The 27,408-nt window shown below is 42.4% G+C and overlaps 1 protein-coding gene across 2 annotated transcripts in view; it reads left to right on the forward strand.

Annotated features, from left to right (window-relative positions):
- The first annotated feature begins 340 nt into the window (after positions 1 to 340).
- The window catches only part of LOC131467624 (zeta-sarcoglycan), a 289,872-nt gene continuing 262,804 nt past the window's right edge, over positions 341 to 27,408 (forward strand). For both annotated transcript variants that reach the window (XM_058641640.1, XM_058641639.1), the window contains exon 1: positions 341 to 970. Coding sequence is in view for 1 of the 2 variants with exons in the window: in XM_058641639.1 (XP_058497622.1) it covers positions 932 to 970 (39 nt within the window). In the remaining variant the exon portion in view is untranslated. The remainder of the gene's footprint in view (positions 971 to 27,408) is intronic.

Genomic DNA, 27,408 nt, shown 5'->3' on the forward strand with positions numbered 1-27,408 from the left:
AGGCAACATCCTCAGACTTTCTGCAACAGCCCTTGCATTTAAATCGTTCCTGTCCTCAGTGGCAAAGCAGCATTTTCGATTCATCTACTTGATTAGTCGCCCCCACCCCTCCACCATCCACCACCATCACCATTTCCTCCCACCCTCTCTGTCTCTGTCACAAACACACACACACACACACACACACTGCTGCGTCAGTCACTGGAACAATACACAGCATAAACCGTCCTTCCTTCTCTCCTCTCATCTCAACTCTGGGAGCTCTCCTTATATCATCTCCTCCCTCTCTCTCTCTCTCTCTCCATCTCTCTCCCTCTCGCTCTCTCTCTCTCTGATATCTCTGGCGATTTGCCGCATGGAAGTCGCCAAGGCACGGCACAAGAATACCGGCTGTCTGATCCGGACTTCTCTCCAGTTGCCGACCACTGCTCGAGCAAACCAAACACACTCACACTTACTGGAATTCAGCTGGATGTAACGGCATTTTTCCTGCCCGCACCGACTAAAACGGGAGAATATAGTGCGCAAGAGCCACAGCTTGTAAACATTTGGCTGCGCAGAGCGTATTCCGCTCTATTTCTGTTCGTTTTCCTTGGTCCCCTCGTCCCCCCCCCGTCCCCCCATCCACCTCTCCTGAACGGACAAACCGGGGACCGCGGAGGTGATTTCCACGGCATGGAGTCCTGATGCGTTTCTTTTTACCGAGCGAAACGCCGCGGGAGCGATGAAACTGAGAAGAAAACCAGTCGCCGGGGGTGAATATTAATGAACCCAGTCCCGACAGTGTCATCCGTGTGATGTTGCAGCAGAGTTTGAGACTCTAAAGTGCATCACAACTTTTCCTGCTCCCCGATTTTAGGCTCTCCCCCTCTCTCTCTCATCGTTTTCGGACTTCTATTGTCGTGACTGATTCGCAGCACTTCACTCTGTCATGGACCGCTCGACATCTTTGGATATAGAAGCGCTCAAGGTAAGGCACTCGCAGCCGACAGTGGCGCGCACTTGTTCCCAGGGAGAGGAGTTGCGATCCCCGGCAGGATGTTTGGATGGATGGATGGATGGATGGGGGATATCCAAAATGACTTTATGACCTGTTGGTTTCGCAGGGATGAGTGGTGGTTGGTGGGATGGCTGTGATCACATGCTGCTTGGTATAATCCGCAGCAGTGTGACTGATGCGTAAATATGGCTTGGCTCCAATTTGGACTATGTTAGGTGACCCAGGCAGGGGCTGTAGGATGCTGGGGGAGAACGGCAGAGACGCATTAAACAGTCAGGGTGCCCAGATCGCATCTATTCCGCCCTCTCCTACATGTAGCCTTGGCATAAATCCCACACTCTTTCTGTGTGTTCTGTGTTGGTTCCCTGTGAAAAAGAAGAGGTGAGAGTCTGTGTGTCAGTATTCAGTGCGTGGGGTGAATTTCAATATGCTTTGCTTTGCACGGTTGTTGCAGAGAGCTGTTGTGGGCGTCGGTGGGACAACTACTGTGCAGAGGGTATGTGTGCAATTTAAGAGGAGAGCAGTGAAGGAATGGAGAATCTCTCTATCCACACTGTGTCACAAATTCCACGAAATGCAAATGTATCAGATCAGTGTAATAAAGTGCAGTAATAAAGTACAATTGAGGCTACTATATTTAAAAGTGTTGGTCTGTGGAGGAATTTGTGTGAGCAATCAGTTACAATAGCAGTGCGTTATTGATATGATCAGGTCACGATCACTGTTGGCATCTCATGGCACATGCACACCAGAAGTATAGAGAAGACATTGAATGTATTTGTAGACAGGACAATATGGGTGGAAATGTCCCTTTATATGACTGATAAAAGCAGTGATTTAATAAATCAACAGATCAGTGAGTTTCCTCGGGGGTCTGACATTTCAAGTTACATTTTATGTGATCAACATTCCTTTATGCGACCCCCCCCATACAGCCCCGATGCAGGGCTCCAAACAGACTTGGACTCGGCTGAGCGGTTGTGGAGTCCCGAAGATTGGAAATTGGCATTTTGATATAAAAACGACTTTAAGTGTTTGCCAGTGAGCTTGCTCTGCACAACTGTGCGAGTATTGATGTTGTTTGTCACTTGTTGTGCGGGCTTTTCTCCCCTCTGAAGTCAGTCATCCACGTTAACTGCAATACAGTTTATCTAAGAGGACTATAATGTGTGCTCAGAATGAGTCTCTCCCCCGTTTTTGTGATATCTTATCAAAGCTGCATCCATTTGTCATCTTCTACAGTTATTTATACAAATGCGGTTTCATTCAAAGATCTGACAAGTGGAACACGACAAGATATATATATATATATATATATATATATATATGAGAGTATTGTGTCGACAGAATGAGTCGTATCAGCTAAGATGTTATGCCTGATGTTTGGAGCAGCAGCACATTCTGTTGTTCTTATAAAGTGACAATGGAGTTCAATTTATTCTATTTCAACATCATGTTATGCTGTGAAGTAATCACAAAGTTTTATGATTGATTTATGTTGTTTTATGATTTTTTGTCGTATCGTGTGTGAAAACGGCACCTTCTGCTTAAGACGACGTTGCTCCTTCTGTGTGGATTGGAAAGTTTGGTTCAGCTGAACCTCCCCGGTCTCTCGCTGACTGTAACATAACAGTCAGGACACAGCTCTCACAGAGCTGCTGGAAGCAATGTTGATAATTGCAGAGAATGTAGCATATGAATAAGATTTAGTCCTCTGCAGTGGCATGAAAAGCCCTGGCCCACGGATAACTGTGTACTACGTTTGACGCTCAGCACGGAATGAACTAACCATTGTCCCTCACAAGACAATCATGTAGACTGGAGAGCCTCTTATAGCAGTTAGTCGCTAAGCTACTGTCCATGCGCCCTTCACGTCACACCTGAAATAGTCTTTGCCACCGCCCTGCTCTATTTTTACAAAAAAAAATATGCTGAAGAAAACGCACAATTTGATGTGGTAATAACACACGCTTATGATATTAAAAATGTTGGTGTTTTTCAAACTGGTTTCCTGGTTTCCTGGTGTCGTGGTTAGTGCCTTTGCAGCAAGAAGACCCGGGTTCATGAAGCGGTCAGGGATTAGGCAAATTGGACACTCTAAATTCACCGTAGCTGTGAGTGTGAGAGTGAATGGTTGTTTCTCTCTATGTGGCCCTGTGATGGACTGGTGACCGGTCCAGGTTTTACCCCACTTTCACATATGTCAGCTAGGATTGGCACCAGTGACCCCTGTAACCGTCATGTGGAGGATAAAGCATTAGAAGATGAATGAATTATTGGTTTCCTGATCCTACCCCATTTCCACCAAGTGGCACAGTGCAGTTTGGAATGTAACACCTTGATCTGACTTGTGTTTCCACTGCAGGACACGTAGCTATTTACATGACATGCATCATCTTCGTGTCACAGTGTAGCTCATTGATACATTTCACAAAGAAGAAGAAGAAGAAGAAGAACACGGCACTGTAAACAAAGAGCAACAATGGAGGACGGCCAGCTATCTTCTATGTTCTTTCTCCTTGGTATGTGGCTGTTTATCAGACGTAGAGACAAATGTGGAGAGTAGACTGCACAGTCATTTGTCCTGACCACTGCATGGAAGTGATGATTCTATGTTGACAAATCAACCGACTGCAGTGTTTTCAGCTCCACCCATTACAGTGGAAGGGTGCTGAAAACTTGGACTGGTTAGTTTGGTACCCAGTCACCCTGACCAGTCAGTGCTGACTGCGCACTTGCCACCTCCATTCGAAGGATTTGGGGACATCAACAATGTGATGTCCGGAGTAAGCAGCACCAGCATATTAAAGTTTTTCAAATTAATTTCCGTTTTTAATATCGAATTTCCAAAATGTGTCTCGCTATACACAACCAAAACGGAACACAAACGAGCCCCCTGGGTTAGCCGCTGTGGCTAACTGCAAAAGCAGCCATTTTAATTCTGCTGAGTGTTGGCACCAGAGGTGACGAGCGCACACTTCATGATGCCCCAAAGTCAGAACAGCCACAATTATGAGAACAATACACAAGCATGGGAAAAAAAAAATGATACAATCCTTTTTACTATGCAATAAAAGCCCTCACTTTGATAAGTGGTTGCATATTAAGTGTTGGTAGCCCTGGGGCCTTAACTCTGAATTCAAAGAATATTGCCATTGCCACTCCTTCTTTATAAAAAAGTAATTTACATCCTCCTGTGGGAGCTGAGAGCTGCCTTTCACATTCAATGTACTTATAAAAGCAAAACAGTGTCCTTTCAAGTATAAAAAATATGAGTGTTTGTGTGAGTGAGTGTGCACAGAGTTTCTGGCCAACTGGCCTTTAAAACTGGAGCCACACACACACACACACACACACACATAGCAATCCAATCTAATAAAAGTCTGGGCATTTGTGTGTGTCTGTTTGTGCCGCCTTGCTGAGAATTCAAAGAGCAATCTGGGGAAATGAACAATGAACAAGGACAACATTGGGACATTGGGAAGAAACTGCATTATATCAAATATACAAGTGGTGTGTGTGTGTGTGTGTGTGTGTTTGACCAAAGACCTAGCTGCTTGTAAATCAGTGCAGGTTTCAATATCAATGGAGCAGTTTAAGTGTTATTGATCTTTAGTAATAGCTGCACCATAAATTGTATGCTGTATAATAAAGGGAGTTGGATTGAATTGAACCCTCAAGATCAGAAGCTTTCAACTTGTAACAGGTATAGATATTAAACCAAAAAGAATAAAAAATAAATAAATAAATAGGCTCCATTTTGGTGCCACTAAGTTGAAATTATATTTGAACATTGCCGTAACCAGTTCATTTTATTTCAGATATTATAATCCCAGCAAAAAAAAGAAATGATTTGAGCTGGAACCTCTAAGTTCATTATTGTTTTCCAGGGGGCATTATCAATCATTGGGCATTTCTCTGTCAGCCATTATATTAAACCCACCCCATTTTAGATGATTGCCCAACCAGTTTCAGGATGAATGGAAATTGGTCTGAATAGGAGAGAGGAGCCAGAGCCACCAGCAAGTGATTAAGGACAAAAAGATGACTGATTGGTCTAGTTTCTAGTTTCTAGGCTAAAATATAATATTTAACATGAACACAGAGAAAAAAGCAATAAGACAGTTACATTAAGTGTTTTGTCAGAGTGTAAGAAATGAGAGACTTAAGCCTACTGGAATTAATCACATTTTTTGTGCTGGGATAAATGAATCATGAACCCACCTTGCACCTCCACGTTGCACCTGTACTTGGAATTAAACTGTAGTAAAACTTTTGTTGATTGGCTAGATGATAATGTGAATTTATCAAACACTTTCGCCAATTTACAGAGATTTACTGAATACAGCGCAACTTCTAAAGGATTGTTGGTTTCCTGCCAAAGGCTCTGGCAATGTAATTCAGTCTGTCGCACAAGCTTCAGCCAAAATGAACCAGAGTTTGCATCGTGGCTACGTTCCCACTGTAGTTTTACACAACCCCTATATCCAGTGCAGCCTTACAGTTTTGCAAATCTGGCCACTGAGCAGGTCAACATGAGCAACCCGAGGGTTCAGTGCCTTTTTTTGTCCAAGGACACGTCAACAGTAGCTGCTGAAGGATGGGAGAGCATTACTCATTCATTTAAGCAAGCCAGCCTTATGCCAGCCTCCCTAACCTTCAGGCGGGCACAATCCCTCATCCGTGTATCAGTAGGCACCAGTTCACTTTTAACCATGTTACAAGCACAAGCTTAACACTCATGCACTGATGATTTAATGTGCTGCAGTGTGAAATACATTATATCCCGGTGACAGTCGTGTTTGTTGAAGCTGCCAGTGTGACAGCTGCACAATTTGAAAAGTGGGCACCTCACTCTGAGCCAAGCAGACTCCATCCCCGTTGAAGCTCTCCAAACATCTGTATATGTACTTACTGCATTATTTTTCTTTTCTTTTTTTTTTTTTAAACTACACCAGAATGGCTAAGATGCATTAGGATTACTGAAGGTGACATCACATTAATAACAAAGCCTCCTCTGGGTGCCAAGTGCTTCACAGCTTTGTATTGATAGGCAGCCACATGCGGTCTTAACTATCAGGCAGTTTCTCAGCCTTTGCTGCGAGACTCCACATTCATCACCACTATTTAATTAAACAAAAATCAATTCATTAAACGGTTGGTAAATTATTATCATGTGTAGTTTAATTTGAAGTCAACCCAATGCTCATGCAAATGGAATGGCAGAGAACAATACTCGTTCAAAAGGCAGCGTTATGACGGTACTGTATACGAATAATATCTCTGGCCATGAAAATAATAAACTCGAGGGATAGGTGTAGTATAAGTCCGCTTTGTTTAGACCAAGAAATCTGTCTTCCACCTTTCTAAACAAAAAAATACACAAAAGAATGTTAGTTGTAATGTAATTGTACTAATTTTTTGTGTTATTATTAATACATCACACTCGTTGTGTTGGTGGTGGAGGAGTTGTTACCATCCAGCCAGAGTTGATAGGATTTGTTAGTCGATAAAGTGGATTTAGTTTGTTCCCCATCACCCACATATGCATATTAAAACATTTTATTTTTCGTTGTGCACTACTCAAAGGTCAAGTGTGTGGTTGGGGCTGCCTCCTCACGCCTGCAGAGCAGTCAGGATGAAAGAAAAAGAAAAAAAAAAGACTGCAGGCAATTCAATTATAATTAAAAAAGAATTCCTTTCTCTGTTTATGGTTACGAATCGATAGGAAAATCAACTGTAAACGCCTGATCTTTTGAACGTGTGCAAATCAGAACGCACTGTAGCTGAACTGCCAGCGAACTACTGCAAAACGAAGTTAAAATAGTGCTTTAATCACATAGTTCAACACTGCAAAACTAGTTTTCGCCGCTTAATCATTGTGACAGGTATCATACTACCCCGACAGCTGATTTAGAACAAGCCAGTGATCTGTCTGTGTCAGACAAATGTACTTACAGTCTAGTCATGGTTGAGTGACAAAGCCTCCAATTCACTTTGGCCTTTCTTCTACTTTACCTTCGCAGCCACTTGAGTCACCCCACTCCAACACACTCACACTAACACATATGCACACACTGGAGTCGTGAGCATACCATATTCAAGGTAAATTGCCAAGTCTCGTCGGTTACATTCTTTATCTGAAATCAGTCCATTTGATCTTTAATTAGCTGCTCTTGCAGAAAGGCCACTTATCATTTCTCTGCGTGCACACATGCGCACAAACTCGTGCCTTTGAGAGTCAGTTCTTTACCTCAGCTGAGCAACAGAGTGAAGTCATCCACAGTGTGCTTTCTGCCTGCGTGTAAGCGCCCAACCACTTCACATAATGAAGTGGCTGGAGGCAATTCTGACCAGCTGCTCTGCATAGCATATATGGAATGTACACCGAGATTCTGCAGAGCTTTCCATAAGCACCAGCTGCTGGCCAAAAAAGCTGACTCTTCGTTGAAATCTAGCTGGCTATAGTCTATTGAAGGTTTTCCCCAAATAGTGACTATAGGGTCTTTATTTACCTCAATTGCAGAGGAGAACTGGGCCTTAATTCCCTGTGTTTGGTCTCTGCTCTCTTTGGGATGAGGCTGCAGTAGGAAAGAGGAGAGAGCGGAGCAATCACCCAGTTCAGATCTGGTATTAACATTCATCCTGGACAACATTAGGTACAAGTATATATGACCTACCATTAAAATGCGTCCTGGTTGCCTCTCCTATGAACACGTGTGATTAAATCTCATGTTAGCGGACTGTATGCAAATATGAACGGATGCGGTTTCTCTTAAGGAGGAAAGAAATTGTGTTCTTAATGAGCCTGACTGCACAGATGTGTCTGTGTGACTGTGTAGGTGGAGAGAAAGAAAAAAAACAAGAGGAGGAGCTGCGGGACACACAGCCCTACTCGTGCGGTTGTAACATGAAATAAAGATTTGCACTAGAAACATCTATCTTGTAAAAATCTGGTATTGATCTTTGTTAATGTTGTTGCAGTGGCTACAAATAAATCAAAGCATGGGCGCTGTGTAGAAGCCGTTTCTAGTCCTTCCCGAAAATGGATTGCATGCACGTCACAACAAATCCAAATGTGGATTTTATGCTTGGATCTGACGACACATTCGGGCCAGATTGAATGATTCCAGGGGCTTAACACCAGGTATGATAATTTAATTAATATAATTGCTTCATCATATCACTGGCTGAGCAAGGATGTAGAAGAGCAATCATTTCAGCTCCTCCATCGGACGCGTCTTCATGTTCGATACGACCTGAGAGGCACCAGGCACCGACATATCATATAATCTGTAAAGGGCTGGGGGTTGTTAAAGATGTAGATGGTGAATCATCTTTAGTAGGGGGCTGAATAGCCTACACAGTGCACGCTGTAGCTCACCGAGCACATAACACCAGATGGTTCGCTCTTCAACGCCAAAACAACGCGATGGTGCATAGATCAACAGTTGTAGGTGGACGAGATACATAGGGCTGTCCTGACCACTAATCTATATGCCATCTATTATCATTTTCGTTAATCGCCCAATAGATTTTAGAGGGGTCAAACCAAAGGTTAATGAGCTGTGCGTTGGAGAGGGCAAATGCAATTATTTCTCAAGAAATCCTGGTGCTGCCAAGCCAATGCTTTACAGAAAGAAGTGAGTGCTGCCAGTTAAGTTATGTGCACTGCAAGTAAATAGAGGCGCACGCTAAACACGCTCTGCATGAAATTACACACTGAACACTGACTACATTCAAGCTGAATTCACTGAGGCATCCAAGACGTTACAGGGACACTGGGCAGCATCCTCCGAGTAACAATTACTGATTGAGAGGCCTTTCCAAACCCACAGGGAAGGAATCCGAGACAGGTAGGTTGTGTGTGGGGGTGCAGTGGTGCTCAGTGGGGGCAGCATGGACTGTGAAGGTGTTTTGTAAGAGGAGAGAAAACATGATGGTGTTGAACTTGGCCCCAGGGAGGCTCCAGGGTCCACATCAGTGTGCACACACATACACAAAGAGAGCGAGCGAGAGAGAGAAATCTACAGACTAACACTAACTGCAAATAATAGCTTAAGAGGGAAATGTGAGCAGCTGCAATGACTGTATAATGTTCATATACAAATACAAAATTGATCGCAAACATGTTTGCCTCAGGCTTGTTTACCACGCTGAATCTTGAGCCCCCGCTCACCACTCACGGCCTTAATAACGCACAAACTGTTTCTTGTTGTTATTTAACAAGAAGAATAATAATAAAGAATGAGAATATAACCTACAGCGAGGCTACACAGCTAATACGACCAGTCCAGTTGTATTATAAATTAGCCCCAGAGGCTAGCAGAAGTTAGCCTTCTTATATTTAATAAGCTGAAACACAACAAACCGGACTTTTTACTCTGTGAATGAACTCCGGTCTAAGCTGAGTAGCGATTATTCCATCACACATGGATGTTTTATCAGAACTGGATAGAGTTCCGCACCCTATGGTTTGCAGCTATCCCAGTGGCCACTCGTGGTACTGCAACAAAAGATATGCATAACACAATTTTCTCATAGGCCGCAATAGTAAAGGAGACGTCGGTAAAACTGTTCACAGGACACCTCGAGACATGGACATAGGCATTTATAGATCTTTATATTCTATATTCTGTAGTTTCATTTTTGCAACATCTTCCTAAAAGCCATAAAAAGCACAGGACATTTTTATTTGTGTGACGTCACAGCTGTGGCCATGTCACATCTCATGAATGGCACTACTTGCTCAGGAAATTATAAACACTGTACAATAAGGCTGGTTGTCTTATCCTAACTACCAAAAAATGTGATAGACACATTTGAATACAAACATGTTGAGTGAAATAATCTGGAGTTGTAAAGCTACCTTTAACACATTACTGTTGTGAGAGTCTACAGGTTTCCTGGCCTGACTTTGTTTCAATGTTTTATAATCAATATAATTGTAATTATAATATTTATAACAATAATAGTGAGCTTTATTTGTAAAGCACCTTTCCAGAAAAAGTCATAAATTACTATAGTAAGTGCCTTTTGTCATTAATTTGGCATTCTTTTCTTGGGCAATAATGAAGAACATCTATGATACAACATTTGTGGGCAATGAAAACCGACACTTATATTATATAATTATATACTATGACACATAAAAGAAGGTTACACACATGCAGTCCATAAAGAAAGATATAACATAAATAGACACATGACATGACGGAACAATAACTAATAAGCCAGTTGGTGCGTGGGTGCGTGTGTTATAACCAACAATCATAGCAGTAATAATAATAACAATAATATTAATATAATAGTAGAAATAATAATAATTCAACAACATCATCTTCATCATGGGTGTCAGAAGGAATGAATGAGAGAATGAGAAGAAATTAGTGAATAAAACAATAATAATAGTGAAATATATATATGAACATATACATACATACATATATATACACCTACATACATATATGTATATATAAATAACATACATGCACACACAATATAATATACAGTACATAATAATACTAATAATAAGGAGAAGAATACATAAGTAAATAATTATTGCGACTTGAGTTCAAGTCTCAGGCTTGAGTCTTCATCTGTGACACACACACACACATACACACACACACACAGCTCCCAAATGAACCCTCAGTGTTAACTGACGCTTCTTCACCTCGCTACCTGCCACTCAGGCCCAATGATTTCTATCCAAGCCTCAGGGTGTGTGACGGTGAATGTGTGTGCGTGTGCTTCTGCGTACAGTATGAGACTTTTTTTATTTCCCATGTTATTCAACCACTGCACGAGGTCATAGCTCTGCGCGTTGTAGCAGCTGCACGATTCCTCTTCCCGTAGCAGTGATTGTGCCGCGTGTCTGCGGGCGTGGCGCATTAGAGAAAGTAAATGTTTGTTCCTAAAGGTAATATATGATTATGTCTCTGTAAAACACATACGTTACTGCGCCCCGCTGCAGAATATTAGAGCCTATATAATATTTTCAGTCTATATGTTCCTCCACAGTCCTATTTTGACTTTTACTCTTGCCAGACTGATGCTATTTTTCTAGTCCAGGAACTGTATGTATTCATGTGGGTGGGCTCAGCACCGTGAGTGACGTCTCCGTTCTCCCTGTCGCGGCAAAGCAAAGTGCAACAATAATAAAACAGTATCCATACTCGGGGAGGTGTTTCTTTTCATGGCCTGTGTGAAATGTCAACCGGAGGTGTACGAATTACTGCTTTATTAAACCGCTTACCTAAATCTGTCATTTCAGCTTGGCCTTTTTAGGAAAAGTGGATGAAGCTGGCCCATGATTCCAGCTGCAGTAGACACAATTTTTTATGTACGGTCACATCCATCTTACCCGTGTTAAGTGCAATGTAGACCTGCAGTAGATAAGTTCAGGGAATAACAATTGTTATATATGAAAATAGAAAGTATAAATTACAAGCTGTGGTTGTTCTCACAGCAGTGAAAAGAGCCGAGCAGCACTCGGTCTGATTTCTTGTATTCCTTTCTGTATTGTGTGCAGTTTACAGAAATACACACATATACTATAGCTCTTCAGTGTAGTTGTATATACTTTGATCCTTGAAGCCTCAATAAGTAACTTTAAATCCTCATATAAATCTAATATGCTGCAATTCACGGGCTGTTCCTTATGAAGAATAATTGTGCCCCACTTGACATAGGCACTCACTGGCCACTTCTATTTTGAGGTCTTCTGCTGCTGTGGCCCATCTGCCTCATTGTTCTTCTGCATATGATTATAACGAGTCATTGTTTGAGTTACTGTTCAATCATTTCCACCCTATAGGCCTGTTTGAAAGTGGAAATTCCAGTTAATCGTCAGCTTCTGAATGAATGTTAAATAACAATTCCGCACCGTTCTGATGCTCAGTGTGATGTTGTGACCTCGTCGCCGTGATTAAATGCATTGACCTGCTGCCAGGTAAATTGGCTTCAATTAACAACCATGAACAAGTAGTTTAAAACAGTTGTATCCAAAGAAGTGGCGTTCTTATTGTTTGATCATATAATTTGTTGAGTTGAATGACCGTAGCAGTATTTTGGTGCTGAATCGGGCACTCTGTACTTGTCATGTCAGAAAAATTAGATTTCAATATTGTGATCAAGGCTAATAGCCTAATAGCCACCCTTGCTATGTCAGTTTGGTGGACTGCTGGGCCCTGATTTAACTGTTGCTCCGATTCTGGCATTGACACCGGGGCGCTTATTGTATACTGTCACTGGCCAGCCCGCCAGTGACATGCTACATAAATCATAGCTGATATTACACTGTCAAGCAATAGTTACATGTGTGGAGAGGTGCATATGTCCCTTTGGAAAACTGACGTGCTGATTTACAGGTTCTGCCTTTAAGTCCCTTCAAGACAAGGTAAATAATTATGTCCCTGTCCGTATGACTGAGGTGAGGTTTTTCTTCATTGCATCTACAGCCTAATCCCTCCTCCTGTCATAAAACTGCTCCCCGCATACATAGAGTGTTAGACTTCATCCCACCATGAAGGGACATCCACATCACTTGTCCTTACATGTACTACGAGCTCCATCCCCTGTCCAGCAATGACACGTTAATAGACTGAGGGGTTTCACGTTCATTATTCATTTTTGTCATTTGATGTTCCCCAATTTGCCTCTATGATTTGGAGATTATTAAGATATGACGCAATTTGCCAACAACATAATAATTTGAGATTAAATGATGCAACAATGACAAGGTAATCATAATCTGGTAATTATTACCTGCCCCTGCTATGGCAGGATAATGATCACCTGTGTTTTTGTCACTTACACAAATCAATGCCTCTTTATGATGGCTTTGGTGCATATGCAAAGGCTGATTAAGCTGTTTTTTTGTGTTGTTGTTGTTGTTTTAAACATTGATTATAAATGAAAGCGTGTGTTTTTAGCTGGAGGGGCACATTTGCATTTGTCTTAACAGTTTCCTTGACTACAAAACAAGGCTAAAAAGCCTGTGTTATATTTAGTTTTTGTTTTAATTAACCATAAGGAGTATTTCTTTAAAATGAAATGAAATTAAAAGAAAACGTGATTATTTTGCATACCGTTATGCTCTCAGTCAATGTTAACGCCACAAGAAACTTATTTACAGCAGTCGCACCGGTTTCTCTCCCCGTGTCCTCAACCTTTAACTCAAACCTGGGGCATAACCTTTATTCCACAATAATATATAAATTGCTATTTCCCTGCAGCAAGCCAACCATTATGTGCCCCAGCACAGCTGTCACTTACAGACACTGTGGAAGTGACACTGGGATGACAGGCTAATACCCGTCTTTGCAGGCGCCATCTTGGCCCGTCTGTCAGCCACCAAACCGTAGCCTCCGTTGCCGCTCATTAAAGGAACTTCATTCAAACTGACATTCAAAGGGGAAATATGACTGTGAATTGTTTTGTTTTTTTAGGCTTGTTGTTAATTAACCACGTTTCTATTATTAGCTAATGAGACAAGTCAGTTGTGTCCATCATATTCAGGAGTTGTCTTATAGTGATTCATTCTGCTTAGTTAAATGTTCTTAGCCACGTCATTGCAGCTTCATCCACATCTAAAAAAGCTTTATTCAACTTTGTTCGACGTGTGATTTCAGTAAATCAGAGACGGTGCCAGAGATAGTTTGACATGATATAAATCACAAAACATACAGTAGTCAGACAACAGGTATTTTAGCTCCCTCTGCCTCAGTGCTCCTTCATGCCGCATGCACTGTATATGTTCCACCCGGTACATTATCCCATAAGCAGCGCGGTGTATTTATCTGTTCCCTGTATCTGGCACCCTGTCCTTCAGTCCCCAGAGAAGTAAATCATTTCCTCTCCTTCTGTGACAGCACAGTCCCCGTGTCTGTCACTTGTACAGGCCAGGCTGGGCCACACACACACACACACACACATACAGTCATCTCTGCCAAGCAGGAACAAGTAATCACATATCACACACACACACACACGCGCGCGGCATCCTCCACACGCACACTTTTTCATCAGAGTGGATTCTCGCCAATTCAAGGGCAGAGCGGTGACACCTCATCATGATCCAAATGAAGCAAGAGTGGCTAAGAGAGGAGGTTTGAAAAGAGGGGAGATGGACGGTGCGGAACGACAGAACAATATGGAGGGAAATGAGTGGAGCTACACACCGGCGAGGCAGCTGACACCACTTGTCAGATTTCAGGGGCATGAAACAGGCTTGGAGAAATGTGGAGGCAGTGGGATGTGAGCGGATATGTGGGTGAACAAAAAGAAGCTCGACTTCTTCATGCTCCCAAACCGTGCATCACAAAACATTAATAAAAGTCTGTTATGCCTATTACAGATCTGCGTAACGCTGTGTGATACGATACTATCACTAATAGTCAAATGGGAGATTACAATCTTGTGTCCTTCAGTGACCCGAGACTGATGACACGGCCACTTTTACTTGAATCATTGGTTGCTTGTTTTCTGCTCGTTTGGTGTGTGCTTTTGCATTAATGTGAAGTAAGGCTCACGCAGGAGAGCCGTAATTGAATGTAATTGAGATGAGGGCGATACAGTTGGGGATATAAACACCTACTGTCTATGCGAGGCAGACGAAACCAGACTGCGAAAAACAGGATCAATGAAAAAGGGTTTTTTGTTTTTTTTTTCACATTAACTTGTTATCCGTATCACGATTCCTCCTCGTTTTACTCAGATTACATTCAAGCCACAGATATTGAAACGTCGCTGCTGCATACACGTCAAAATTGGATTTCTCTGCCATGTGATATCACTTCCTCTATGATGTTCTGACTCCATAAAAAGTCTCTGTCAACACCTTGTCCTGCTCGTTCAAACAAGTGTGCCGTCTGACGCGTATTAGCGTTTTGCTTTCATAACATCAGTTTTTTAATATGGCCAGATGCAGTTGTGATTAACACCATATGCTCTCTGGGTGAGGTTTTTAAACACATTTTGAAGGCATTAATATCTGCGTACGTTGCAATTACACTTTGATCTCCCAGAGCTTGTGTTCACTCACATTTTTAAAAAAGTGTTTGGCACGGAGGTGGGAAAAGCGGTGTCAAAATAAAATGCACCAGAGTGAAATGTGTAAGAGACATGAAACAGAATGGGACAAGGTCTTTGTCAGTGCCTGTTCCTGTCATTTAGGAGAGAGCGAGTGAAGGATAGAGAGAGGGAGACGGTGTGATGGAGAGGACAGAGGGCTGTGCTTTGCCTCAGAGAGCCACAGATGGTGAGTAATGATAATGCAGCAACAGACAGAGGACACCGAGAGAGAGAGAGAGAGAGGAGTTAGTAGAAGGATGGAGAAGGAGAGGCAAGTGTGCAGTGGAGAAAGGTTCAGATAAAGACAGCAAGAGTTCAACAGGGAAGGCCACAATGAGTGGACGAGTTCAATGCAGAATGATGACAACAGAAAATCCATAATGTTTCCTTTAACCCCTTCGGAGGGGATTCCACGAACATTTTATCATGGGATTCACGCCGAGCCGCTTGCCAAAGTGAAGCCAGATTTTATCAGGCAAATTGACTCGCTGATGGTATAAAGTGACAGCAAACATCAGCATGTCTCTTGTATCCAGTTTGATGTCCTCTTTAATACAGTTAGGGAAATGCAATCTGTTTCCACATATGGTGTTTGGATAATGATCAATGTAATCATCGCCGCTTCGCATTCGCATCTGGTATTTCATTCCTATCTGTTGCCATTTCCAGGCGTCATTTTTGTGTGTATCATGCAGGTGCTGGGCTGAACTTGGCAGTTATAGACATCTGATACAGACGCCCGGATTAAAACTTCATCTGAAACGGTTTATCGTGCTTTCGCAGGACACACACACACACACACACACACACACACACACCACCAAGTGATGAACACTGTTACTCTTCTATCCTTCGCCGAGGATAAGGGAAATGAGTAAAAACTAGCGGGGACAGATCATGCCGGAGCTGAGAAAACTTCAGAGCCGGGCTTCTACCCAGAAGGCAGCAGTCTCATAAATGAGAACACAAAGTACAGAGTGCACACGCTCCTTGCTGAGATCTGACGACCCACTGAGGTGGTCTGGTATCAGATCCTGCTGCATTTTGATACAGACAGAGCTGTGTGTGGGTTTTCTTTTCCTGTCTTCTTTTCCTTTGTGTAATAAAGACGTCTCGTGACCAAATAACCACACTTGACACTCGTCAAAATGGACAAGGTCCCTCCTCTTGCGTCCTGTCTGGTTGCCACTTTGCGCCACTTGCGATACAAAGGTCCCTTAAGTCTTAATATCCTGCTTTCCATAAGCTCTACTTGAATCTGCGTGAGTGATGAGTGGTGCCGCGACGGTCCCTCCCATGTTTGACCTTTGAGGACCCAACACAGCCAACATTGCGTCCTCGTGTACTTTGTCTCCGCGTGTGCAGATGTGAAAGTGAGGGATTAATCTTCTGTCCAGAAATCAATAGAGTAGAACAGGAAGAAAAAAAAAAAAAGTTGCACAAAGCGATATCACACCTGCGTGTATCGCGTGTGTGCTCTGTGTTTGAGCCCCATTAGAAAATTGGCAACATTTTTAGAATTTGTGAAAGTGCATCGTGAGGAAAAGACGTTTCCTTTTATTTTTTTTAACATGAAAGAGTCTTGTTTTGTGGCTGCTGTGTTTTTTTGTGGAGATTCTCTTGATCTTGTCCTGAGCTTGCTTTTGATGTTTTGTGTGCATTTTTCTGTGCAGTGTGTGTGTGTCTGTGTGTGTGTGTGAGAGAGAATCTGTGGACATGTGCCTGCATCACAATCTCAGCTGCCCGCTCCGTTTGTATGGGATGAGCTTTTTCTATCTCCCCCCCCCCCCCCTTGTCCGTCCTCTCACAGCATGCCGGAAACAAATTTGAACTTGTACAGACCACAGGCGTTCTCAAATCAAAGTTGTTGAATTGTGCGGCTGCGGAGCCGATCACTTTGTCCCAAAGGCATCGCGACTGCAGGGAAAGCACCATAACGAGGTAATTTCCCCTTCTGCAGCAAACAATGGCCACATGGGAGAACAAACGTGTGACAGGATTTCTATCAAACATACTTGATGACCGGACTAAGAAGGAAGAAAACTCAAGTGTGTGTATGTGACACATTTGTTCACAAACACAAAGAAATACAATTTGTTCTTATACGTTTAGCCTACCCCCCCCCCCCCCCATTTTATTATTCACTTGTCAACCATTATACAGACGTGAGTGTGTAATGGGGGTAATTAGATTTAATGTAGAGCCATATGTCTGTTACCATTCCATTCCAAATGTGGCTAATGATGACAATTTTCCACTAGCCTGGATTGGAACAAAGCAGGTGGCATGAAGGATGTAGCAATTTTCTACTCAGAACTTATTTGTGAACGTGGACCAAGGTCAGTGACAATAAAAAAGTGTTTTATTATTTAAATTGTGATCCTCGATTGGGTTTAGAGTATGGGTTTGATGCCTCTTTGCTCGTCTTGCGTTCTACCACATTCTTATCAAGGGCATCGTGCATCCAAATGTGTGATTTTTACCAAACCCCCCTGTGTCTTTACTGTTTTCCCCTCCGCTTGAAAGTGGTGCCACAAGAAAACAAGTGCATTCTTCGAAAAAGCAGAGAGAGGTTTTTGTTTTTTAACCTCTGCAGTCATGCGGGCAGCATTGATTGCAGCTTTACTCACCTCTCAGAGGCTTAGGTCTGGAAACAAAATAGTGCTGAGGACTTTAGATGTTTTTGGGTGGATAGTGGCGAGGAGGGCGAACTCTTAGGACAGAATAACAGCAGAACACTGGACCTCGCTGCCCTGCTTCTTGTATTGGTGCAAAAGAAACTTGGGATTTTTCTTTCTTTGCTGTGCCAGTCGATCTGTCGTGGTACGGAACAAAGACGAACGCAAAAAACTCACATACATGAACTCGTGCCTCACAGACGCAACGGGGCATTTTCCTCTTTTACTTTCTAACTTGCATTAAAACATCGTAATCCATAGCATGCACGCTGTATACACACATTCGAACGGAAACTTAGTTTGTTGTTTTGGTGCAATAAGACTCCCACATTATACACACACACACATTAACCGTTTAACACCGTAACTACGCAACGCTTTGTGCTATCGAAAAAATTCCAACGGTTTCTGAAAGCTGAGAAGCTGCACGTCAAAGCAAATCAGCAATCTTTGTCACCAGAGAGGAGAGAGTTGGAAAACTGCCTGTACATACAATAGTTTGGACATTGAGACAAAAATTTCAAACAAATGTTATTTAAATGTGTTAGACGCAAAATCTGGTGTTCATGTACCACTACAGTGTTTTTTTACTCAATTTTCTTCATTTTAAATTGTTAATACACTATTTTGACATGCAGTTATTTGTAAACAACTGCCAGATATTGACAGTTATTGTGGATAAATGGGCAAAAGCACTGTCGCAGGACATTTTCTGGCCCTTTTGTGGTTAAAATGAGGACCAATGTCCATCGTGGACACTCACAAATGTCCATGGCTCTCTCATAAAGCTAATTGTCTAAAAGTGAAAAGGAAACATGGACAGTTTACACAGACTGTTTTGTGGTTGAAATAATGCCAAGTGAAGACCGACTCTTTACATGGGATTTAATATGTCTCTCTGCTGCTTATGTGTGCCAACATATTTAATCAGAACAGCGTGTGTGTGTGACATTTACACAAGTGATGAATATGCATGTATTGCATTTATCTTCCTTAATGCTACTTTATGTCGTTGTCTAAGTATTTCCACTTTATATGACAAACATGATTAGTTCAGTTTGAATCCCCCCGTTTCACTTTTTTGGTGGAGGGTATGTTCAGAAAACCGCAGCCAGAAAGCGATCAGAAATGTGTCTTTTCATCGGTTAACAAAAGACTCCCCTGAAAACGACTCCCCTGCTGGCAATGTCGGTGTGTCTTTTCCTTATTTTTCTTCTAATCATAGCATTATCATACTTGGTGGGTGTAGTTACAGCTGAATTATAAACAGGGCATGTTGAATCGAGAGAATATAAATGTAAAACTGACTCATTTCTTTGGAATATACATGAAGTGTGAGTGTGTGTCTGTTATTCTGCATGTTGTGGGGACTTGGCTTCCTTATGGGGTCCCCATAAGATAAATGACTACATTTTAAGGTGAAGACTTGTTTTAAAGTTAGGCTGAGGTCAGGATTAGGATTAGGTAAATCTCCAGGAAATGAATGTATGGCAATGCAATGTCCTCTGAAGTCATGGAAACCAGTGTGTGTGTGTGTGTGTGTGTAGGTGGTCAGGCTCAGCGTTATCCCGTTGCTATGAGACAGCTGGTCTCATCAGAGGGGGCGAGTGAGGGGAAAAAAAACAGGCAGAGGAGAGAAGTGAAGGTTGGGAGAAGGTTGGTGGTCCGGGGGGTTTTTACAGCGAGGATCATTAGGATCGTTAGGATCCTCTGGCGCAATCTCCTGGGAGCTGAGAACTTACCTGTTTTCCTACTTTATACATCACATTTTCCCACCGTTAAAGTTATCCTCTGCTTCATTTTCAACACCATGTGTACCGCATTATACTGTAACGTCGTATGACATGAGCTAGCACAGTAACATGGTCATGGACATGGTCACTTGTCAACAGCGAAGTAAAGATGATATACACATTGGTCACGGCCAATTACATTTATTTTATGTCACCTGTTATACGGTCCGTTAAAGAGGCGCCGTATTAGTGTTATTGAATGTTTAATGATGAATGACAAATTCTTTTAAAAGTGGAAAGAAACTGAAAGACACGAGCAGCTCTGGAGGAGACAGAGGACGAAGAGAGAGAACATGGAAATGTGATTAAGAACTTCCAACTGTGGAGGGCAGTATTACACCTCTCAGTGTGTAGCCTGCAGGAAATTAGGAGAAGAAGAAGAAGAAGGAAGTGAGGCGACAGAGCCTTTTGGAGATGAGGGGGGACTTGGCCCTTCAAACAGAAATTATTAGAAGAAGCAATTTCAAAAGGAGCAACATGATCATATACCTTAATAAGAGACATGAAACATGAGGTAATTATACAGTCAGTGTAAAAAAAGGTGAGCGGTCTCTGAGGCAAAGGCAAACAAGAATAAAGGCAGTGAAGATACTTTATTAAAGGTGAGTAAAACAAGAAAGAAGAAAAGATGCAGGAATAGAGGCATGATGAAACAATCTGACGATAAAAAGGGAGCCCAGTGACATAAGGGTAATTAAGAAGAGGTAAAACTAATTAGGATGGGGCAGGCAATCAAAAGACCCGGCAGACAGGAAGCGAACCAACTCAAACACAGAAGATGAACGTGTACACAGCGTTAATAGTAATTACAGAACCAAATAGGAAGCACTAAAAAGTCCAAGAGGGCAGATGGTGGCAGTAGGCAGCGTACAAAAAGCCAACTGTGATAAAACTGTTTTTTGGAAAGCACATAAACATAGGGAAACAGATCGGCGGCGTGTCCTGGTGCAACAGTGCTGGTCTGAGCTCAAGTGAACGTCGGTTCACCATGTGTTCGTGCATTTTCAGCCGCCTTATTTCCCGCTTTAGTTACACTGAAGAACTCGGCAAAATACAATATAATGATGACATAATAACGTCATCATTAATAACTTAGCGTCAGTTTGGTAATGGTAAAAAGATGAATGTTAAGATGTTCTGCATCGTCCTTGTCTTTATAGTACAGTAAAAAAAAATGTAAAATCAAATAAAATCGTCAAATCAATGGAATGGAACGTGTTCCCTTTGTAGTTGTACCACTTTGAAATGACCCTTTTGTTGAACCTCACTGTCAACAATTGCTTCTGTGGTACATGCAAATGTTTTTGTGGACCTGAGGTTGAAGCTGAGTTCAGATCCATGAGGAAATTGGAAAAGAAGATGAGAAGAGTGTGTGAGTGTGTGTGTGTGTTTGACAGAAAGAGAGAGAGAGAGAGTGTGTGTCAGGCATTTGTGTTTATCTCTCTCTCTCTCTCTTTCTTCCCCTCCCTCTTCCATCCTGAGCTGAAGGCAATAATATGATCATTGGGATATGATCTATATAGGTTTGGCCTTGAGCAGGGATTGCTGTCTGGTTAGATCACACACACACACACACACACACATACATGCCTGTCGACCATATGGACAATTTTGTCTTGTCCTGTAAATATGTCAGCAATCTCTCTCTCTCTCTCTCTCTCTCTCTCTCTCTCTCTCTCTCTCTCTCTCTCTCTCACTCTCCCCCATACCCTAATTATTTTCTGTCCATTCCAGCTCTTCATCTCACCGCCTGCACACTCTTCTTTTATTTTTCTCTCCTTCCTCTCGCTCACCTCTGTGTCCGTGGTGCACTCCTCCTTCTCCTCCTCCTCTCTTTTCCTCACCTTCTTCTCCCTCCACCCCTCCCTTCGTTTCCATCTAATCTTTTCTTCCTCCCTGCCACCACCTCTGCCTCCCTGTGCTGTCCATTCATCTTCCTACCCCCAACCAACACACACACACTGATGTGACAAGAAGGCCAAGTGTGTACGTGCGTGTGTGTGCGTGTGTGTGTGTGTGTGTGTGTAGGTAAAAGTGTGTGAGCCAAGATTGTGTCACAGCTTGAGTGGTCTGACTTTTCTTGCTCTGGATCAATGAACACAAAGAATGGCATCCCACTCTGCCCTGTGTGTGTGTGTGTGTGTGTGTGTGTGCAGGATTCTTGTGTGGATTGAACTTCCCATATAAATAAACCCTGCTCTTGCAGGTGTGTGTGTGTGTTTTTTTTACTGTGTCCATGTACTTATTTGTTACCTCTTTAGGGCCTTCTCTGGAATGAACTATGACCTTGTCAGGACCAGTAGGCCTCATGAAGACCAAAACCTGGTCCTAATGAGGCAAAACCTTGTTCAGGTCTGAGATTTGAATCGTAATCAAGTGGGGAATTGTTGTTAGGTTGTGTTTTGTTTCCGCTGTCAAACAAAGTCAATGCAGTGTCCTCAGAAGAGCAGCGGCGCAAACCTGTATACTTTGTGTGTATCTGTGTGTGTCATGTGACCAGTGACCTATGTGGTTTGAGGCCTGTAGCAGTAATCCGTGCTGTGGGTTGAAGAACAGAGTGGGAGGGTGGTCACTATGTGGATCAATATGTCAGCAGTGCACAGTTGTTCTCAGTCTCTCCTCCTCCCTCTTGTCACCGCTGCTTCATCCCACTTTTCCCCCTCTCCATTACCATCCCCCCCCCCCCCCCCCCGTCTGCATCCCACCTACTCCCTCATTTGAATTCTCACTTTCTCATTACACTTTCTCTGTCTTTGCACTCGCCTTTCATTTTTCAAATCCCAGTCTCTGTGTGTAAATCATTCCCCTCTCTCCTGTCCCGGATTTCCCCCCCTTAACTTATCTTTCTTCAGTGTCAGCTTTCTTCTCCACATTCCTCTCTCAAGGCTCCTTGCCATTCCGTAAATCTTTTTTTCTTACTCTAAATCACTGTCTTCATCACCTCCCATCATCCTCCATCTCTCTCTCTCACTCTCTCTCTCTCTCTCTCTCTCTTTCTACTGAGATAGCGAGTCACCCTCTTTTTCTCCTCTTCTTCCAAATATCTGTATTTTACTTTGGTTTTTAACTTTATTGGAATAACATGTCAATCAGAGGCAGCATTTATTTAAAAAAGAAACAAAAAAAAGAAGAAGAAAATTACAAATAAGGACTGTGTGTCACTCAACAGTCCTTATTTGTATATATATGTGTATATATATATATATATATATATATATATATATATATATGTGTGTGTATACATACATATATGTTTCTATATATGCTTTTCATGACTTAATTCTTCTGTCCTCCCCTGACTTTTTCATTGAGTCCAGTTGTTTGTGCTCAGGCCGCTGTGATTTTGGCTCCTGCCACTCGTGTTTGTGTTTTCTGTTCAGTAAAGTCCTGCTCCTTCTCTCACTCCCCTCCACTCTCACATCCCCGTGTTCTCCATTTCTTCATTAACTCTTTGGTCTATACACGCGTCCGATTCCATTTGCTTTCAGCCAGATTGTCTTTGTGTCTCTCGCGCCTCGCCTTTTGCTCTCCAGTGCTCTGGTTACTGTTCCGGCCTCACTGTGACCTTGCCTCAGCCCAGCTCTTTGTACTTTGTTTATTTGATTTATTTTATTTCTCTTTACTTTTACACCTGCCTCCTGAGACAGTGTCACTCCTCTAAAGAACAGCAACAACGTTTGGCTCTCGGAGGCAAAGTTAAAAGCGGTGTGACAATAACAGACTTCCCTAAAGTGCAAACTAGTCTTATGATATCAGAATTATGTCTCTATGTACGATCTTTTGCATTATCCTGGGAAGGTCGAGAGAAGGTCGTTTTTCAAGACAGATCCACAACCCCACACACAAGCCTGATGGCTGTGCCAGCAGCGTGTGAATGAGTATGAAAGAAATGAAGAAAAAGAAAAAAAACACTTCACAAAGATTGAACGTATGAGTGAATAGGTGAAAGGCAAACACTAGAAAAGACTAGAAAAACACTCAATTTACCATTTCTATAAAACAAACTCCCATTATGAAGTGTCGAGATTGACAGTTTGTCTCTTTTGCAACCACAAATTCCCAGATGTCACTGATACTTTATTATCCGTTTTTACAATACATGTGAACATCATTTACAAAATGTTCTATTAAAGAAGACCTGAAAATAGCGACTGCTCATTTTCCCTGTAGACGTCCATTCAAACGGAGCTCCTTTTACAAGCAGCTGCTCCTTCTGTGTCACTCCGTAAGCTCTGTCGTTATGACCCAACAGCAGCTCTGAAGGAGAACCCATGTCCTCACTGGCGTCTTGCAACTGCACTCTCTTTAAGACCATGACCCAACCTGGACCCGTGGAACATCCATCTTTCACTGGTCCTCCTCATCCTGAGATGATCCAGTATCTGAAGGGCTTTTGAGGAAAGATATTTGATCAGGGGGAGTTATTTGGATTAAACATGACACATCAAGCCAGTGGTGACTGGGTACATGGACACATGCTGGCAGGTGCACACATACATGAACATGTCCTATCACTTAAACTCATATTCTTCTCTTTTTTTCTTTTTTCTTTTCCTTTTTTGGTGGAAGGAGTTTCAAAGATGGCCTGAGGCGTTTCCTCTCTTTCATCATCCCCGCTGAGTCGCCCCACCCCCTCTGGTTTTCCTCCTCGCTCACTTTCCGTCTCTCTCAATGACACTGTGAAAGATGAATTAACTCCATGCACAAAGAGTTTATGTCAGTTTGTGACTGACACACACACACACACATGAACGTGTGTGTTTGCAACGTACATGAGATCATGATCATCCGGTTGGAAATCTGGTTTCTCTGGGGCCTGACTCTCATCCGTTTTTGGCTTTCATCTACCTCTTCTGCTCTCTCTTCTTTCTCCTTCTTGGCCTCGGGGACAAAGCTTCCACCTCTCGTTTTTTTTTTTTTTGTTTTTTTTTAATTATGCACTTTAATTCCAATGAGCCACAAGCAGTGATTTCTGGATTTATACTGTTAGTCTTTCTGACATGTAACACGGAGGAAACAGCTTACCACTTTTTTAATTTAATTCAAGCACAGTTGACCTTATAGCCACTCCAGGAAGCACAATTTCATTTTGAAAGCATGCTTTACCTCACATTCAATCAGCTCCAGGTAATGTATACCTTTCTCTGCTCCTGTGTTCTAAGTGTTTCTTTACACCAAAATGAAGAGATCTGAAGAAGAACACTGGAGTAATGAATCTAGGACTCTCTGTCATCTTGGTCTTGCCTTTATTCCCTCCAGTCTGATTAATATTCTGCTCACTTCGGCTGAAAAAACACACCCAGTAACCTCCACTCAGGGTATGGACACTCCAAATACCACCCAGAGCAGCTATAGCTCACTGCACACACACACACACACACACACACACACACACACATACATACACAACTGCAAAACAGAATGAAAGACATGATTGACCATGTATCTTTCGGGGCAGTAACCTCTGCATAACAAGACATGTTGTTTTTTGAAGGTAAGGCATAATGCAACACAGTCTCACCAACACCAAGTCTCAGTTTAGGCAGCAGTGTCTTAAATTGTGTCTCATACACATATAGTGGAGATTTGTCATAAAAACGCATGCAGGCAGCAAGAAAAGTTCCCTGAGTAGCACAGGTAGACGTGATTGGACCTTTTCTAGATCAACCTGTGCCTCACACTGAGAATCTGTGTCTCGCTGCTAATTCTGAATTAGGACACGCGTGTTTGGAACAAACCCTGAGAAAGATATTATTCTTTTTCTTGTGTGTGTGTGTGTGTGTGTGTGTGTGTGTGTGCGGCGGACTACTTTAGCCTGACACCAAAGTACAAACCGACTTTACATTCATTAGGGAGCGTTAAGTTGACAAGGCTGATGCTGCGTCCTCTCCGGCCTTCACGCGATTAAGACAGCTGAGTCTGTGCCCGTATAAAGGGACGCGGGGGAACAGTGGAACTCGGCTGCTGACTAAGATCTTCGGGTCTAAGGAGCTCTTGTAGGAGGCACATTAATTCAGACTCCTTTGGTGGTCGTTCACAAGTACATAAGTGCATTTATCATGAAATGCTTCGTTCCTAATTAGCTGCGCAGACTGCATGTCAACATGTCTCCTGTTCCGAGTGTCGGCCTCCGTCTCGTTTTTTTTAGCGTTTGATGGCAACGGGATCAATTTGTAAAAATAGGCACGAGTGTGTCAGGCGGGTGCAATTTCAGAGGGTAATAAGAAAGGACACAGCTTTCCAATGATAACGTGAATCCTCTTCTCATTAAAACAAACGCGTGTCTGTGCCGGGACATAGTATTCCCTTTACAACAGGCACATGACATAGAAGTAAGGGATCAGGAAAAAGAATACAATACAGCTTGACTAAATTCAAATCAATCACCAAAGTCAGACTGCTGCTTAACCCTTAGTGTTCACGCAGCACAGGTCTGTGCCACAGGTGCACCCATGGTAATTTGCTGTGGGAATAATACACAACTCCTTATATGGACATCCTGGGGGTGTGTTTTTCGGTCTTCTTACGTGTTGTCGATTCATTGTCTATCGCATCTTTAGTCATGATATAAAGTAGCAATAATTGTGCAGACGTCACAAAATTAGACTGTTTTTCTTTCGCTTTTGTTCACAAAAACGAGCCGAGCGAACTCAGGTGTGTTTATATAGATGGTTTGCCAATGCTGTGCTGAAAAGAAGGATGTAAGACACATTCTTATAGCCTCTGTATATACTGTACGTCTAAACGTTCAAAATCTCTCTCTCTCTCTAACTTGTGAAGCTCCCCGCCCGTATCCCTCCATTAAAATCTCTTCGGTTCGGCCCGGTGCTTCGTGCCGTTCCCGCTGTGACACACAGAATAAACAAGGGAAATAAGAGAAGGCAAACCTGGTGTTTGTTTGTCACCTGTCAATCAAACTGTGTTTGGCATTTCTTCTTAGTAGCTTCCTAGTGGGCTTCTTCTGTGTTTACAGCATTACTGTAAATGTCAATGTTACATGTAACTGAGTGAAAAGATGTTGCTCTAATCTGGTTATTATCTTCTTTTTTTTTTTAAACATAAATACTTTCAGAGACTCTCATTGGACGCAATCTGAGAGGGAGAAAACATGAAAATGACACTGTTTACCCTCACTGTTACTCCCTTTCCTTGGTGGAAGCAAAACAAATATAAATCTCAATATCTATATGGGTTTTTTTTTTGTTTTTTTTGGGGGGGGGGGGGGATTAGTGTTGTATACCTTGTAGTTTCTGTCACCAGTTTATATCTTTCCTTATGCATGAAACTACACATGCATATGTGTGTGTGTGGGTGTATCCAGCTGTTCTCTTGTTACCAAAATATTATCAACTCCCTATGAGTGTGAGCCCGCACTTTTTTTGTTGCACCATATTTTGTGTGTTTCTATGGTGTGTACTTGGAGGATGTTTGGGTTTGCTTTTTCGTGTGTGTGTGTGTGTGTGTGTAAATATGTGCAGATTATAGTTTTTCACCCATCACTGAGCAGACGGCACCCGGGGGCTCAGTCACTCATCCTGGTTCTTTTCTCAGTTTAGCTGGTAACAACAAAACCATGGCTTCATTTTATTCATCTATTTTTGCTGGTTGCCTTATTTTACTGTAGCAAAGAAAAAAACACACACACACACACACACATTCATTAACATCTCATTCTAATGTTGCAAAAGAATTCATTTTCTATCATCGCACTTGACTCAGAACTGTGTTCTTATTCTTCAGTGAGTCTGTTTCAGTCTCAAACGCAGTAGGAAGCATCCGGTTAAAGGACTGTGATGGTGATCATTGATTCAGAAATGCAAACAAAAGAGAATAAGATTTGTTTATGTCACTCTCTTTCACG

Source organism: Solea solea, chromosome 10 (genome assembly GCF_958295425.1).
Source record: "Solea solea chromosome 10, fSolSol10.1, whole genome shotgun sequence".
NCBI classification, from domain to species: domain Eukaryota; kingdom Metazoa; phylum Chordata; class Actinopteri; order Pleuronectiformes; family Soleidae; genus Solea; species Solea solea.